At 42.2% G+C, this 16,801-nt stretch overlaps 1 protein-coding gene and 1 pseudogene across 1 annotated transcript in view; one reads left to right on the forward strand and one right to left on the reverse strand.

Annotated features, from left to right (window-relative positions):
* SUMO1 (small ubiquitin like modifier 1) overlaps positions 1 to 16,801 on the reverse strand; it is a 32,410-nt gene that overhangs the window by 11,919 nt on the left and 3,690 nt on the right. Inside the window, exon 2 of the mRNA XM_004033062.5 lies at positions 1,962 to 2,036. Within this exon, the coding sequence (XP_004033110.1) occupies positions 1,962 to 2,036 (75 nt within the window). The remainder of the gene's footprint in view (positions 1 to 1,961; positions 2,037 to 16,801) is intronic.
* On the forward strand, positions 13,594 to 13,749 carry LOC101147423 (large ribosomal subunit protein eL39-like; annotated as a pseudogene).

Consider the following 16,801-nt stretch of genomic DNA (forward strand, 5'->3'; position numbering starts at 1 on the left):
AAGCCATATATCTTATGATTCCATTTATATGTAATGTCCAGAAAAGGCAAACCTATAGAGACAGAAAGTAGAATCATGGTTGTCACTGGCTGGAGGAAATAGGATGGGGAATGACTGCTAATGGGTACAGGGTGTCTTTTTGGGGTAATGCAAATATTCTGGAATTAGTAGTGGTGATGGCTGCACACACTTGTGAATAATACTAAAGCCACTGAATTATATACTTTAGTGAATTTTATAGTATGTGAATTTTATCTTTTAAAAGTTTTCAAAATAAAGCCAGGCATGGTGGCTCACACCTGTAATCCCAGAACTCTGGGAGGCCGAGACGGGTGGATCACCTGAGGTCAGGAGTTCGAGACCAGCCTGGCCAACACGGGGAAACCCCGTCTCTACTAAAACTATTTTTAAAAAAAATTAGTCAGGCTTCGTGGCAGGCACCTGTAGTCCCAGCTACTCGGGAGGCTGAGGCAGGAGAATCACCTGAACCCGGGAGTGAAGGGTGCAGTGAGCCAAGATCACGCCATTGCACTCCAGCCTGGCAACAAGAGCACAACTCCATTTCAAAATAAAATTTAAATTTAAAAAATTTTGAAAATAGGCCGGGCGCGGTGGCTCACGCTTGTAATCCCAGCACTTTGGGAGGCCGAGGCGGGCGGATCACGAGGTCAAGAGATCGAGGCCATCCTGGCTAACACAGTGAAACCCCGTCTCTACTAAAAATACAAAAAAATTAGCCGGGCGTGATGGCGGGCGCCTGTAGTCCCAGCTACTCGGGAGGCTGAGGCAGGAGAATGGCGTGAACCCAGGAGGCGGAGCTTGCAGTGAGCCGAGATTGCGCCACTGCACTCCCGCCTGGGCCACAGAGTGAGACTTCGCCTCAAAAAAAAAAAAAAAAAAAAAAAATTTTGAAAATAAAAAATAAAAGTCTTCAAAATAAGATAATCACAGAAAAATGGGAAAAGGGTATGAACACAATTAACAGAAGAATATAAATGTAACAGACCAAAAATATTATACCTTATTAATAATTAGGTAAATGAAAAATAAACAAAAATGTTTTACCTAGCATATTTGAACAAAATTTAAAGACTGTTAATATCCCACGTTTGGGAGAATATAGGGAAATGGTACTGTCACACTTCAATGGAAATACCACTGCACTCCATCCTGGGCGAGTCCACCCTTCCACCAATTCTCTGTCTTTTGTCCTTTGGAAAACCCACCTAACTATGTAGATTCATTCCTCCAACGGTTGTTAGCTAACCTTAATTAACATTTCAGAGTCAATAAGATACAGACTAGAGCTGGGCGCGGTGGCTCACGCCTGTAATCCCAGCACTTTGGGAGGCCGAGGCTGGCGGATCACGAGGCCAGGAGATCAAGACCACCCTGGCTAACACAGTGAAACCCCGTCTCTACTAAAAATACAAAAAATTAGCCGGGCATGGTGGCGGGCGCCTGTAGTCCCAGCTACTTGAGAGGCTGAGGCAGGACAATGGCGTGAACCCGGCAGGCGGAGCTTGCAGTGAGCCGAGATCGCGTCACTGCACTCCAGCCTGGACGACAGAACAAGACTCCATCTCAAAAAAAAGAAGATACAAACTAGAGTCTAGGGAAATAGGGGGCCAGAAAAGGGAAAAGGGTCAGGAAAAGGGCTGATAAACCTTTTACTTAAGGTTGGCCCTAGCCTTAACACTTAATAGTATTCACTGTATTTGCCCCTGAAGCACACTAACCAAGAAAACATTCCTATTTGGAAAAATTAAGATGATCTAAAACTACCTGGCAGAGTAATTTAAAAAACAGTATCGGCCTCTTCTACCTCTAACAGATGCATACACAGTAAATTAAAATGCATACATAGTCATTTTGAAATAATTTGCCTTAAATAATTTTTTTTCCTGTGAAAAAGTATTCACATTGAAGGGGAATCAAAAGAGAAAAACAATGAAACTCACCTGTCCAATGACTTTGAGTTTAATATATTCACCTTCCTTCTTATCCCCCAAGTCCTCAGTTGAAGGTTTTGCCTCCTGAAAGAAAATTAAATTTCAAGATAAAAGTTCCTACATGCTATTTTAATTACTCACTTATGAGTATCCATTACTTTCTTCAGGATGCAAAATCTGCACCTGAGAATACAAACAGCATTTCTTTTCCATGCCAGTCAATTAAGAAAAAAAAATCCTAAGTCAATTACTGTCCCAAACACCATTCACTAGAAATCAAGAAAGGGGTCTCTTTTATTATAATACCCCATAGTAATGGTCTAAAACTTTACCACGCATCAAAATCAGCTGAAGGACGTATTAAACAAACTGCTGGGCCCAAGACCCAGTTTCTTATTCAGCACATTTGTAGTAGGGATAAGAATCTCTTTCTAACAAATTACCAGGTGGTACCGATACTACTGGCCGAGGAACAACTTGGAAACAACTGCCCCTACAGCCAGCTCTTACCAGCACAAAGGAAGTTCATCCTCCATGAATTTTTAGACAAACTTCTGAATCCAAGATTATCTTCTCACAGCCTATCATGAGGAGTTTATTTTAACTACAAAACTGTACTAAGAAATGTAAATTAATCATATTAGCATAAGCAAGGCTATTATTTATTATTTTTTTGAGACAGTTTCGCTCTTGTTGCCCAGGCTGGAGTGCAATGGCTCGATCTCAGCTCACCGCAACCTCTGCCTCCCAGGTTCAAGCAATTCTCCTGCCTCAGCCTCCCGAGTAGCTGGGACTACAGGCATGCACCACCATACCCAGCTAATTTTGTATTTTTAGTAGAGACGGGGTTTCTCCATGTTGGTCAGGCTGGTCTCAAACTCCCGACCTCAGGTGATCCGCCCGCCTTGGCCTCCCAAAGTGCTGGGATTACAGGCGTGAGCCACAGTGCCCAGCCAAGCAAGGCTATTTAGAAAGGAAAATCAAATAAGAAAGTATTAGCCTAACGTACTCTGGAGTCAAAACGAATCAGTTTTATATAATCAATTATTTTAGACTATCCGAAGCATAATGCTTAAGTTTAAAAGAGGAGACAAAAATAGGAAGACAAGATACTTGAGAGGCTGTGGCAGTAGGGCTGCTTGAGAGCCCAGGAGGTGGAGGCCAGCCTGGACAACATAGCAAGACCTCATCTCTTCAAAAAAAAAAAAAAAGGATCACAAAAACAGTTACAAAACAATTTCCAATAAAGAGATACTGAAATGAAAATGAGGTTAACAGAATAAATTAGTTTAAAAAACTTCACCATGAAGTATCTCAAGAATAAGCAAATCATTTTTAGTAAAGGGGGAACCTTGGAAAATTTCATGAATAATGTGATAAAAAAGTAGCTTTTTTTCTCTATGTGCTACACCTTAGTTTGGCCACCAAATTACCCACTTATTTAGATATATACCTTATTATCCGTAATAATTTCAAGCAGTTAATCCGTATTTGATAAGAATAACCATAACCATTACCTGTGTATCTCATGCCAGTAACTTAAAATACAAAATTCTTTAACATTCAACAATTAAAAGAACATATTAAACTAGAAGCAGCTTTTAACTTTAAAATACAGGCTAGAGTCTAGGGAAATGCTTAGATAACAGAACTGATTTCATTAGTATGAATCCTTGCCTGTTTTTCATTCTACAGTGCTTTTAACATTTGCTGACTACTGACTATTACGGCAGCAGGCAAAATTAACCTTCTTTAGTGAGACAGTATTTCACCTGAAAACTAGAAGACTGTCTTCAAATATAGTCTCTCCACATTTCTATGAATTTATATTCATAGTAAACAGCTGCTTCTTCCTCTAAGTATCTAGAAGGCAAAGAGCTTATTCCATGCAGTGAAGGGCAATAAACAGCAACCAAGCCCTGAGTCCTCTGTAACTGGAAGGAGAGGAGGCCTTAAGAAGCTTTCTTTAAGTTAGCACAAAGGACAGCCCCCTCCCCTAGCAGCAATATATCAGCACAACATGAGTGGCTTTGCTCCTGTGTCTCCTAGATAGGGTAGCTATAGCTGCTACTCAGCACAAAAGAATTCTTCCCCTCCTCCCCTCCATCATCCTCAGTGCTTCAGAATTCTCCTAAAGTCCAGCTTCTCCAGTCCTGTAACTACTCAGATCAAAAAGCATAAATACCTTCCAGTACTTTAGGGCCTATAACCTAACTCTATAGCATGACGTTCTCTGCTTCCACCATCAAGCTCAATTCTCATTTTTCTCTCATCATTCACTCAACAAACCCAAAGATTCTGTTCAGTGGGACTATTTGCTGTTCCCTGAATATGTCCATTAGCATTACTTCAACTTCAGCCCTTTGCGGCCCTAGTTTCACTTACCTGGAATATATATATATATCCTCTCTCAGCCTCTCTTGAAATCACCTCAAGGATATCTACCTCACACATGAACTTAAGTTCAGTATTTTTTTTTCTTTTTTTTTTTTTTTAGACAGATTTTCGCTCTTGTTGCCCAGGCTGGAATGCAATGGCACAATCTTGGTTCACTGCAACCTCTGCCTCCTGGGTTCAAGCGATTCTCCTGCCTCAGCCTCCCAAGTAGCTGGGATTACAGGAGTGTGCCACCACGCCCGGCTAATTTTTGTATTTTCAGTAAAGATGGGGTTTCCCTATGTTGGCCAGGCTGGTCTCGAACTCCTGACCTCAGGTGATCCACCCACCTCAGCCTCCCAAAGTGCTGGGATTACAGGCTTGAGCCACTACGCCCGGCCTGCTTTTTTTTTTCTCTTTTCTGTGACAGAGTCTCGCTCTGTCACCCAGGCTGGAGTGCAGTGGCACAATCTCGGCTCACTGCAACCTCTGACTCCCAGGTTTAAGCGATTTTCTCATCCCTCAACCACCTGAATAGCTGGGATTACAGGCATGCACCACCACACCCAGCAATTTTTTGTGTGTGTATTTTTAGTAGAGACAGGGTTTCATCACATTGGCCCAGGTTGGTCTTGAACTCTTGGCCTCAAATGATCTGCCCACCTTGGCCTACCAAAGTGCTGGGATTACAGGCGTGAGCCACCATGTAAGGCCAAGTCCAGGAGTTTTTAAAACTCGTCTATGAACCACAGCACTCCCCCAACTTTCCAAATGATATTAATATCTTCCTTTAATGCTCCTACTTGCAATTTATTCATATATTTTATGGCATTTATTTTCCACTTAAAAATACTCTCCCTTGACCTTACTTCTCTAGTCGTTTTTCTCCCCTTTTTTGTTTCTTTTTGTGGTTATTGTTGTTGTTGTTGTTTTGAGACAGAGTCTTGCTCTGCTGCCCAGGCTGGAGTGCAGTGGTGCGATCTCGGCTCACTGCAACCTCTGCCTCCCAGATTCAAGCAATTCTCCTGCCTCAGCCTCCTGAGTAGCTGGGATTACAGGTGCGTGCCACCACGCCCAGCTAATTTTTTGTATTTTTAGCAGAGACGGGATTTCACTGTATTAGCTAGGATGGTCTCGATCTCCTGACCTTGTGATCTGCCCGCCTTGGCCTCCCAAAGTGCTGGGATTACAGGAGTGAGCCACCACGCCCAGCCAATTCTCACCTTTTTTCAAAATCAAACTTCTTAAAGAGTATTCAGCTTTTGCTATCCCCACTTTCACTGTCAACCTACTGTAATGTGGTTTATGCCCCCATCATTCCACTTAACACTCTCCTCACCAATGGTTAGCAGGTGGATTCTTTATTGCTAAATCCAATGTACACTTTCAAATCTCATCTGTAACTCTCTCAAACAAACACTGATTGAGTTTTACCTTGAAAACTCTCCACCTTTGGCTGCCAAGATTAGGTTCTCTCCTCATTTCTGTAATTTCCTTCAATGCTGGGTTTCATCTGAATTCTGTGTCTTCAATCCTCTGCTTTTCTGTCTCCCTGGTGACCCATGGTTGCAACTAGTTCTCAGATACTAATAACTCGGCCGGGCGCAGTGGCTCACGCCTATAATCCCAGCACTTTGGGAGGCCGAGGTGGGCGGATCACGAGGTCAGGAGATCGAGACCATCCTGGCTAACACGGTGAAACCCCATCTCTACTAAAAATACAAAAGTTAGTCGGGCGTAGTGGCGGGCACCTGTAATCCCAGCTACTCTGGAGGCTGAGGCAGGAGAATGGCGTGAACCCGGTAGGCGGAGCCTGCAGTGAGCTATGATCACGCCACTGCATTCCAGCCTGGGCGACTGAGCGAGACTCTGTCTAAAAAAAAAAAAAAAAAAACAGATACTAATAACTCAATTATTCCTTCTAACCTTTATGAGTTTCACACTCATTTATCCAAGTGCCTGAATATATCCTTGGATACTTCAGTGTGAAAGTGTCCCAACTAAACCATTATCTCTAACTCTTGTGTCAGTTTTAACTCCTCTTTCTAAAAATCAAAATCAAAACAAATTATAATTCTTCCTGGATTCCCAATTACAATAAATGGTTACCATACAATCAGCTGCCAACAACAGAAATTCCGGGGTCATCTTTGGCTCCTCTTCTGCTTTTAAACATTAAACTTCATACTTAACATCACTCATCATTCTGACAATTCTGTATCTTTTTTTGTTTTGTTTTAGAGACAGGGTCTCACTATGTTGCCCAGGCTGGTCTTGAACTCCTGGGTTCAAGCAATCCTCCCATCTCAGCCTCCCAAAGTGCTGGAATTACAGGCATGAGCCATGACAATTCTATTTCTTACTAGCTCTCAAGCCCATCCCATTCTCTCCCACTGCTTTAGTTCAGCCACTCATTGATGCTTATTAACATCACTGCAACAACATAACTGGCCTGGTGCAGTGGCTCACACCCAAATCCTGGCACTTTGGGAGGCCAAGGTAGATCACTTGAGGCCAGGAGTTTGAGACCAGCCTGGGCAACATGGTGAAACCCTGTCTCTACAAGAAATACAAAAATTAGCCAGACGTGGTGGTACACAACTATAGTCCCAGCTACTTGGGAGGCTGAGGTGGGAGGATCATTTGACCCCGGTAGGTCAAGGCTGCAGTGAGCCAAGATTGTGCCACTGCACTCCAGCCTGAGTGAAAGAGCGAGACCTTGTCACTAAAAAAAATAATAATTAATTTTAAAAATAGAATAACTGAGGTTCCCAGTCTTCCTCCCTTCAATTATTTCTCCAAACTGTCACCAGAGCCATCTCTCTAAAATGCAATCTGGTCTGCTCAAAATCTTCAGGGTTAAATTCAAACTCCTAGGCCAGGCATGGTGGCTCACATCTGTAATCCCAGCACTTTTGGAGGCCGAGGCAGGTGGATCACCAGCCTGACCAACATGGCGAAACCCTGTCTCTACTAAAAATACAAAAATTATTAGCTGGATGTGGTGGCGCATGCCTGTAATCCCAGCTACTCAGGAGGCTGAGGCAGAGAATCGCTTAAACCCAGGAGGCAGAGGTTGCAATGAGCCGAGATCGCCCACTACACTCCCATCTGGGCAACAGACGGAGACGCCGTCTCAAAAAAAAAAAAATTCGAACTCCTTAGCTGACATACACTGATCCTTCATGTGCTGGTCCCTGCCTAGCAATGAAACCTTATTCTCCTCCCTCTGTTAGCAAATATCCTATCCTCCAGCCATAACTATCTACAATTGCTGGAACATGGCACCCTCCACCTTACCTCAATTATCTTTGTACATGCTGACCCCCTCTTCTTGGAAGGCCCTTTCCCACTCTATTCACCTCTCATGACCACCCAGACATCACTTCCTTGATCATCTTCTTAAATGTTCCCATACTGCTTACTTATCTATTATAACCACTTGTTTGCATATCTGTCTCTCCTATCAGATTTGAGTTTCTTATTGGCATGCCTTACTCTTCTTTGTATTTCCAGTCAAGCACAGAGTGTGGTACTTTTGAAGATACTCAATATTCTTATTAAACAGTTTTCTGTGACAGGTTGGTATGTCTTGTCTTCCCTACAAGTTTACAAGTGGAGGGTCCAAGTTTTTTCACCTCTCTAACCTCTGTAGTGCCAAATAAATACTAAGCAATTTTTAAATGTTTGTTGAATAAATAAGATTGACAGCACTATTTTCTGTATATCACAGAATCTTACTCATGCTTCATACTTCCGTATGCAATAGTTCAAACAGATCTTTTCAGTTTTTTGCATTCACAGTTGAGAATAAGAGATAATTCACCTCAATTTCATAAGAATATGTGAACAATTGGATTTTAAATTTCCAAAAAACAAGCTGCTACTTTCCCTAGACACTCCATTTGGTGATGTCTTCCCAGCTCTTAACCACCATAATAACAATCACCTGTACCACTTGTTTAATAGCCTCATGCTTGTTTAAGGCAGTCATCAAGCTTTTTGCCTTCTCTCTTTTGACAAACTAGCCTTGAAAATGAGAAGATCCTGTACAAAAAAAGGCCAAAGTTTGTCTCCAATGAGCTCAGTGTCTTTTGCAGGCTGTCTTTCCTTCTCTTCCTTGTAAAAAGCAGCCAATACAGAACGGTATGATACAGTGATTACAAAACAGTGAAAGCATTTAGCTCTGAGTCTGGGACACTAGGTCATCAAAGAAAAGAGAATCCCAAAGAGAGCTGGGTGATTTGGCTGGAAAGGATACACAGCCCCAAAGCAGAAGAAACAGGTGATGGAAAGATTAAGTGAATATACAGGATCAAAGAGAGAAGTGAAAGCCTCTTAGACTGCAAAAGATATGGAAAACACAATAGGCCTCATTTTCAAATGTACAATATTCATGAGGAGGGTTTTATTATGCTATTTCAAAGTCAAAAGAACAAGACCTTTGCTTAAAAGCACTCTGGAGGCTGGGCGCAGTGGCTCACTTCTGTAATCCCAGCACTTTGGGAGGCCAAGGCAGGCAATCACTTGAGGCCAGGAGTTCAAGAGCAGCCTGGCCAACATGACGAAACCCCATCTCTACTAAAAAAAAGTGGTGGTGGTGCACGCCTGTAATCCCAGCTATTCGGGAGGCTGGGGAACAAGAATCACTTGAACCCGGGAGGTGGAGGTTGCAGTGAGCCGAGATCATGCCAAAAAAAGCACTCTGGTAATCAGTACAGTGACAATTCAGTCACAGGGACAGAGCATCACACTTAACTACTGCCAATGTGTCACGGACCCAGCTGCACAAGGATTGTCTCTTTTTTTTTTTCTGAGACAGAGTCTTGCTCTGCCTCCCAGGCTGGAGTACAGTGGCGTGATCTCAACTCACTGCAACCTCTGCCTCCCGGGTTCAAGCGATTCTCCTGCCTCAGCCTCCTGAGTATCTGGATTACAGGCACACACCACCACACCTGGCTAATTTTTGTATTTTTAGTAGAGACGGGGTTGCCATGTTGGCCACGCTGGTCTCGAACTCCTGACCTCAGGTGATCTGCCCACCTCAGCCTCCAAAAGTGCTGGGATTACAGGCGTGAGCCACTGTGCCCAGCTGGATTGCTTATTCTCACTGAAAAAGGAGGGATTCTAGGAAAACTCAACAAAAAATAAAAAATACGTTTACTCTTATTTGATGATATTAACAAATCTGTTCATTTTTTAAGGTGTGACAAGAGTATATTGGTCATGTTAAAAGAAAAAGCCTTGGCTGGGCACTGTGGCTCACGCCTGTAATCCTAGCACTTTGGGAGGCCGGGGCGGGCCAATCACCTGAGGTCAGGAGTTTGAGACCAGCCTGACCAACATGCAGAAACCCCATCTCTACTAAAAATACAAAATTAGCCAGGTGTGGTGGTGCATGCCTGTAATCCCAGCTACTAGGGAGGCTGAGGCAGGAGAATCGCTTGAACCCGGGAGGCAGAGGTTGCGGTGAGCCGAGACTGCGCCATTGCACTACAGCCTGGAGAACAAGAGCAAAACTCCGTCTCAAAAAAAAAAAAAAAGGGCCAGGTACGGTGGCTCACACCTGTAATCCCAGCACTGTGGGAGACCGAGGTGGGTGGATCACAAGGTCAGGAGATCAACACCATCCTGGCTAACATGGTGAAACCCCATCTCTACTAAAAACACAAAAAATTAGCTGGATGTGGTGGTGGGTGCCTGTAGTCCCAGCCACTCGGGAGGCTGAGGCAGGAGAATGGAGTGAACCCAGAAGACGGAGCTTGCAGTGAGTCGAGATGGCACCACTGCACTCCATCCCAGGCGGCAAAGCAAGACTCTGTCTCAAAAAAAAAAAATTAAATTTAAATTAAAAATAAAGAAAAAGCCCTTCTCTTTTAAAGATACATACTGAAATATTTACAGATGAAATGATAACAATATTTAGAATTGGCTCCAAAATAATATGGGGGAGTATAATGGGATGCTGTAGATTATAGGCCATGAGAAGGCCACAAGGATTCATTATAATACAGTACATTTAAACATAAATTTTAAAAAATTCATTAAAAAATTCACTCCAGCCAGGCACGGTGGCTCATGCCTGTAATTACAGCACTTTGGGAGGTCAAGACAGGCAGATCATGAGGTCAGGAGATCAAGACCATCCTGGCTAACATGGTGAAACTCCATCTCTACTAAAAACACAAAAAATTAGCTGGGCGTGGTGGTGGGCGCCTGTAGTCCCAGCTACTTGGGAGGCTAAGGCAGGAGAATGGCGTGAACCCAGGAGGTGGAGCTTGCAGTGAGCAGAGATCACGCCAGTGCATTCCAGCCTGGGCAACAGAGCAAGACTGTCTCGGAAAAAAAAAAAAGTCACTCCAAGCTTCAAATTCCATATATATATCAATTTATTTTATTTCCTAATGAAGAAAGCTCAAAAAGGGTTAAACAGGATAATTCTAATGCACCATTAAAAGGGAAAAACCGAGAATTACAGTGAAGTTACTTCCCTTATACTTAAATAATTTACCACAATTCCATTTTATTTATTTATTTATTTTGAGTCTCGCTGTGTCACCCAGGCTGGAGTGCAGTGGCACGATCTCGGCTCACTGCAAACTCCGCCTCCTCACTGGCTGGGACTACAGGCGCACACCACCACACCCAGCTAAATTTTGTATTTTTTCATAGAGACAGGGTTTCACCATGTTGCCCAGGCTGGTCTCGAACTCTGGTGCTCAGGCAATCCGCCTGCCACAGCCTCCCAAGTGCTGGGATTACAGGAGTAAGCCACTGCACTGGGCCCACAATTCTAAAAACACAAAAATATATGTATATTTTCATCTTCATGATGCATATGTTCAAACTTAGTAAGACGGTACTAGAGATTTAGAACAGAACTGACCAGATTTAACTGCATAACTTCAAGGTTTAGGTCAAAGCTGTCAACACAATGGGCCTCTGAATATTTACATTCAACCCTGAATGGTAGTTAAACACTAGTCATGCACAGATAGCTTCTCAGGAACTAAAAACTATAACTAAAAATTTTACTGGTTGTGTAAACCTTACCCTTTGAGTCTAGACCTATGCTAACCCTAGAACAAACCAGTTTGATTGCATCCAAAAGTACTAGCAAGCAGACTTGGAAGTATGACAGACATTGTTAATTACCTATCTGATATCTATTTTCCCTTTCTTCCTTACAAAGGGAAACCTAAATTTACCCAGATAAAAAACGTATTTCCCAGCTTCTTTTATACCCATTTTGGCCAAAGAGATATAAAGTGACATACTTTTTCCCTTTTCTCCTGTCTGGAACACAAAGTAGCTTTTTTGTGCCCACAAGTGGACAAACACCAGAGTGAAAGACTGCTGTTAAGGATGGAGAAGAAAATAATATGAAGGAACTGTGGAGCTACCACATCAGCCTTGAGCTACTTTTGTCTACACTTCTTGTTTTATGAGAAAAAAAAATTGTTTAACCTACAATAAATCAAACTTTCTGTTATTCAGCCCAAAAGTAATCCTGAAATAGAAGGTGCTTTAAAAGGTATAAGTTTGGCTCATAAAAACAGGCGCTAGAAAATTCCTCAATGGGCATCAAAAGCAGAATGAATAAGTAAATTGAGTGTACTGCATTCCACACAACGGAAAGCCACACAGCAATGAGATGTAATAACATACAACTATATACAATAATAATGAACAAACCTCTAAACAGTGCTGGGCAAAAGAACCAACACACAGAGATACATACTGTATGATTTCACTTATAAAATGTTATGCTGTATAAAAACAGACAAAACTATTCTACTTGTTAAGTCAATACAGCGGTTCTTCATCTGAGTGCTGGTTGCATGGATGTGTTCAGTTTGTGAAAGTTCAGCAAACCAAACACTCTTTGCACTTTTTTGTACGTATATTACTCTTTGGTAAAACCTTTAAAAATAACTGGCCCTAGATATTGAGAACAACCAGCCCAGCAAACAAAACTCCACCCTTCCTTCCTTCCTTCAGGTCTTTTCCTTCAGATCCTCATTAGCTCAGAAAAGGCAACTGAATGCAAAAATAGCCAAAAAATATAACCGATACAATGTATCTTTAAGTAAACATAGTCACATTGCAGGAATTATCCAGATTTTAAACTGTAAAACTAAGGTGCTCAATAACAGTATCTGTGTGAACTTTTCCCCATGACTCTTTTAAAAAGAAACAGAATATCAGCCGGGATGGCTCAGTGGCTCACGCCTGTAATCCCAGCACTTTGGGAGGCCAAGGCAGTCAGATCACCTGAGGTCGGGAGTTCGAGACAGGCCTGACCAACATGGAGAAGCCCCATCTTTACTTAAAAAAAAAAAAAAATGAAATTAGCCGGGCGCAGTGGCTCACACCTATAATCCCAGCACTTTGGAAGGCCGAGGCAGGCGGATCACAAAGTCAGGAGATCAAGACCATCCTGGCTAACACAGTGAAACCCCGTCTCTACTAAAAATAAAAAAACTTAGCCAGGCGTGGTGGTGCGTGCCTGTAATCCCAGCTACTCAGGAGGCTGAGGCAGGAGAAATGCTTGAACCCAGGAGGCAGAGGTTGCAGTGAGCAGAGATCACGCCATTGCACTCCAGCTGAGACTCCGTCTCAAAAAAAAAAAAAATTAGCCGGGCATGGTGGCACATGCCTGCAATCCCAGCTACTCGGGAGGCTGTGGCAGGAGAATCGCTTGAACCCGGGCGGCAGATGTTGCGGTGAGCCAAGATGGCGCCATTGCATTCCAACCTAGGCAACAAGAGCGAAACTCTGTCTCAAAAAAAATTAATTAATTAAATTAATTAAATAGAATATCAGCATTATATATATATATATTTTTTTTTAATCACAACTTCAGGGAATTCCAAAATGGAATGCTAAAGATGTCTTAATAAAAAATTACCTGGGCCAGGCACCGTGGCTCATGCCTGTAATCCCTGCATTTTGCAAGGCCAAGGCAGGCGGATCACCTGAGGTCAAGAGTTCAGGACCAGCCTAGCCAACATGGTGAAATCCCATCTCTACAAAGATCAAAAATTAGTTGAGCATGATTGCAGGTGCCTGTAATCCCAGCTACTTGGGAGGCTGAGGAGGGAGACTCGCTTGAACCTGGGAGGCGGAGGTTGCAGTGAGTCGAGATGGCACCACTGCACTCCAGACTGGGTGACAGAGCGAGACTCCGTCTCAAAAAAAAAAGATTATCGGCCTCTCTTCCTTTATCTGCCATCGTGGTGTGTGCTTGACTCCACTTCTCGCCATGTCTTCTCACAAGACTTTCAGGGTTAAGTGATTCCCGGCCAAGAAACAAAAGCAAAATCGACCCATTCCCCAGTGGATTCAGATGAAAACTAGTAATAAAATCAGGTAAAACTCCAAAAGGAGACATTGGAGAAGAACCAAGCTGGGTCTATAAGGCATTGCATGATACAACATACTTAGGCTGTCTGAAGGTCACAATCATGTTACCATATCGAGCTGAAAATGTCACCACTATCTAGAGAGTTGGACATGTTTTATTGGGAATATATTTTTTTCTCTGAATCTGTTATGAACGTGTTGGTTGGCTAGGTTCAGTAATAAATATGTGAGACCTTTCATTTAAAAAAAAAAAAAAAATCATCCTTAACAATCCCAGTGTCCTGGAAGAAGTAAATGATTCAACTTTGGATATAGTTACCAGGTCTATTGCTAACAGAAGTAAAGATGAAGAAGGTATGCAAAAATATCATAAGAGAAAAACTATTCCATGGCAACCAGCCCTGCCTCAATAACAAAACAACATCAAGAGGACTGAAAGAGGAGGAGGAAGGTACCTGCTGTTTCATGTTTTTGAGGCGACCTTCCAATTCTAGGGCCTAGAATCGTGCTGTGAACATTGTGACATTTAATAAACATTTGTTGAATGAATCTGGCCACTCTCCTTTAAAAAATTTTTTACTAATTATCCACTCAATGTGCTAAGTATTACAGGAAAAAGAGGATAAATAAAGCCTGATGTAACGGAGAAAAGACACTTAGAATGTAAATAACTGGCAACGCAGTGGCTCACACCTGTAATCCCAGCACTCTGGGAGGCCAAGGCAGGTGGATGACTGAAGTCAGGAGTTCAAGACCAACCTGGCCAACATGGGGAAACCCCATTACTACTAAAAATATAAAAACTAGCCAGGCGTGGTGACACACATCCGTACTCCCAGCTACTTGAGGCGCTGAGGCAGGAGAATCACTTGAACCAGGAGGCAGAGGTTGCAGTGAGCCGAGATCATGCCACTGCACTCCAGCCTGGGCCACAGAGCAAGACTCCATCTCGAAAAAAAAAAAAAAAAAAAGGAACGTAAATAACTAACATTACATGTTAAAAATTATGAAAGAGATACCCTAACTGCCTTCGGGACTAAAGGATGCCATGAGTTGACAACTACTTAATAGTTTTTAAATCTGAACTACTAAATCTTAATGAGTAATCATAACATTCATATTCAATTTTTAAACTACTAGTAAAGTTTGTTTAGATAATGCTACAATCTATACATTTGTAACATCCACTAGCAGGACCTCATGTCTATCAGAGCGGACACAGTATTATTCTTCTCCTAGGGCATGAAATGCTTAACTACATACTCAAGTAATAACTACAGTTTAACATATCTATTCTATGATATAAATAGTAGTACACATAATTATGAATTTTAATACACAACCAGTTCATCATATTCTCCTGCTATCTCAAGCAAAGAATTTCTAAAATCAGTAAAAATCAATAGCAGGGAGCTATATAGAACACTGCAGGGAATAATACTATCATGGCAGCAAAAATACAATTAATGTAGATTAAAGATAACTGCAAATTCTTTGTTACTCTCCCATTGAGAAACAGTGTCTAAATAAATGCCTTTCCCTTGAATCTGGCTGACCTTAGTGATTTGAGTGGCCAACAGAATTACAGAAGTGACTTCCAAGGCTAGGTTGTAGGAGACTTGCTATTTCCACCCAGGTTCTCTTGGAACACCTATTCTCTCTATGATCCCTGAGTCGTAAGTCTGAATACCCTAGGGTCTCCATGCTGAGATCACATGATGAAACCACTAAGAAAGGCTCTGAGACTGTATGGAGACACTTGCCCCATCCAGTCTCATCTCACCTGACAACTAGCTGTTCCAGCCCCCAGCCACTTGAGTCATCTCAGCTGAGGCCCCACACACCAAGAAGCAGAGGTGAGTCTAATCCACAGAGCCCTGTCCAAATTGCAGATTTATAAACAAAATAAATGGCTGTTGTTTTAAGTCACAAAATTTTGAGGTAATGTATCAGATAATCAGAATTACACAATGCTTCCAAATCCTTGACTAAAGATAAAAGGAAATCATTCAATCTCTCTTTTGGGGGTGTTAATACAGATTCAGTTAGAGTGGAACAGTCATCCAATTGCTACAATTAACAGACTTGAATTGAAGAGCTCACCAAGCTACCTTTAATGATTTTGGTATAAAAAAGAAACACTATAAACTCAAATATCAGAAAGGAGGAAGGGGAAAATATTTGTACAAATTACCCTTATCCTTTTGATATTAAGCTTCTGGTTCTGTACGAGCACTTTGTTTTGCTACAAGGTGAGACTGGGCTAAAGGAAAGCACCCAATCAGATTTCTGTTACTGGTTAAAGGATGGTCCTTAACCATTTTGAGGAATCACATACCCCTGATGAGACTATGGGTCCTTTCTCCTATTTAAAAAATATATATATATATGGCTGGGCTCACGTCTGTAATCCCAGCACTTTGGGAGGCCAAGACGGGCAGATCACCTGAGGTCTGGAGTTCGAGACCAGCCTGGTGAAACCCCATCTCTACAAAAAATACAAAAATTAGCCGGGTGTGGTGTCATGTGTCTATAATCCCAGCTACTAGGGAGGCTGAGGCAGGAGAATCACTTGAACCCAGGAGGCAGAGGTTGCAGTAACCGAGATCACACCACACTCTACTCCAGCCTGGGCAATTGAGCAACGCTCTATCTTAAAAAAAAAAAAATACATATGCACAAATACTCACAAAACACTCCATGCAATGTAAAGCGAACTTTCAGTCTTTATGGTCTATGGGCCTTAGGTTTAGAACTTGTTTTAAAGGATTATTTAATAATGGTACACAAATCCACTAGATGATGTTGGAATTGTTAAAATTATAAAGAAGTGGGTTTTTGTTGTTTTTTTTTGCCAGGCACGGCACCTCACGCCTGTAATCCCAGCACTTTGGGAGGCCGAGGCGGGCGGATCACAAGGTCAGGAGTTCGAGACAGCCTGGCCAATATGGTGAAACCCCGTCTCTACTAAAAATACAAAAAAATTAGCTGGGCATGGTGGCTAATTTTTTGTGACTCCGTCTCAAAAAAAAAAAAAAAAAAAAAGTTTTTTGGTTTTTTTTTCTTTTCTTTTTTTTGAGACAGAGTCTTGCTCTATCGCCCAGGCT

This window comes from Gorilla gorilla, chromosome 11 (genome assembly GCF_029281585.2).
Source record: "Gorilla gorilla gorilla isolate KB3781 chromosome 11, NHGRI_mGorGor1-v2.1_pri, whole genome shotgun sequence".
NCBI lineage: Eukaryota > Metazoa > Chordata > Mammalia > Primates > Hominidae > Gorilla > Gorilla gorilla.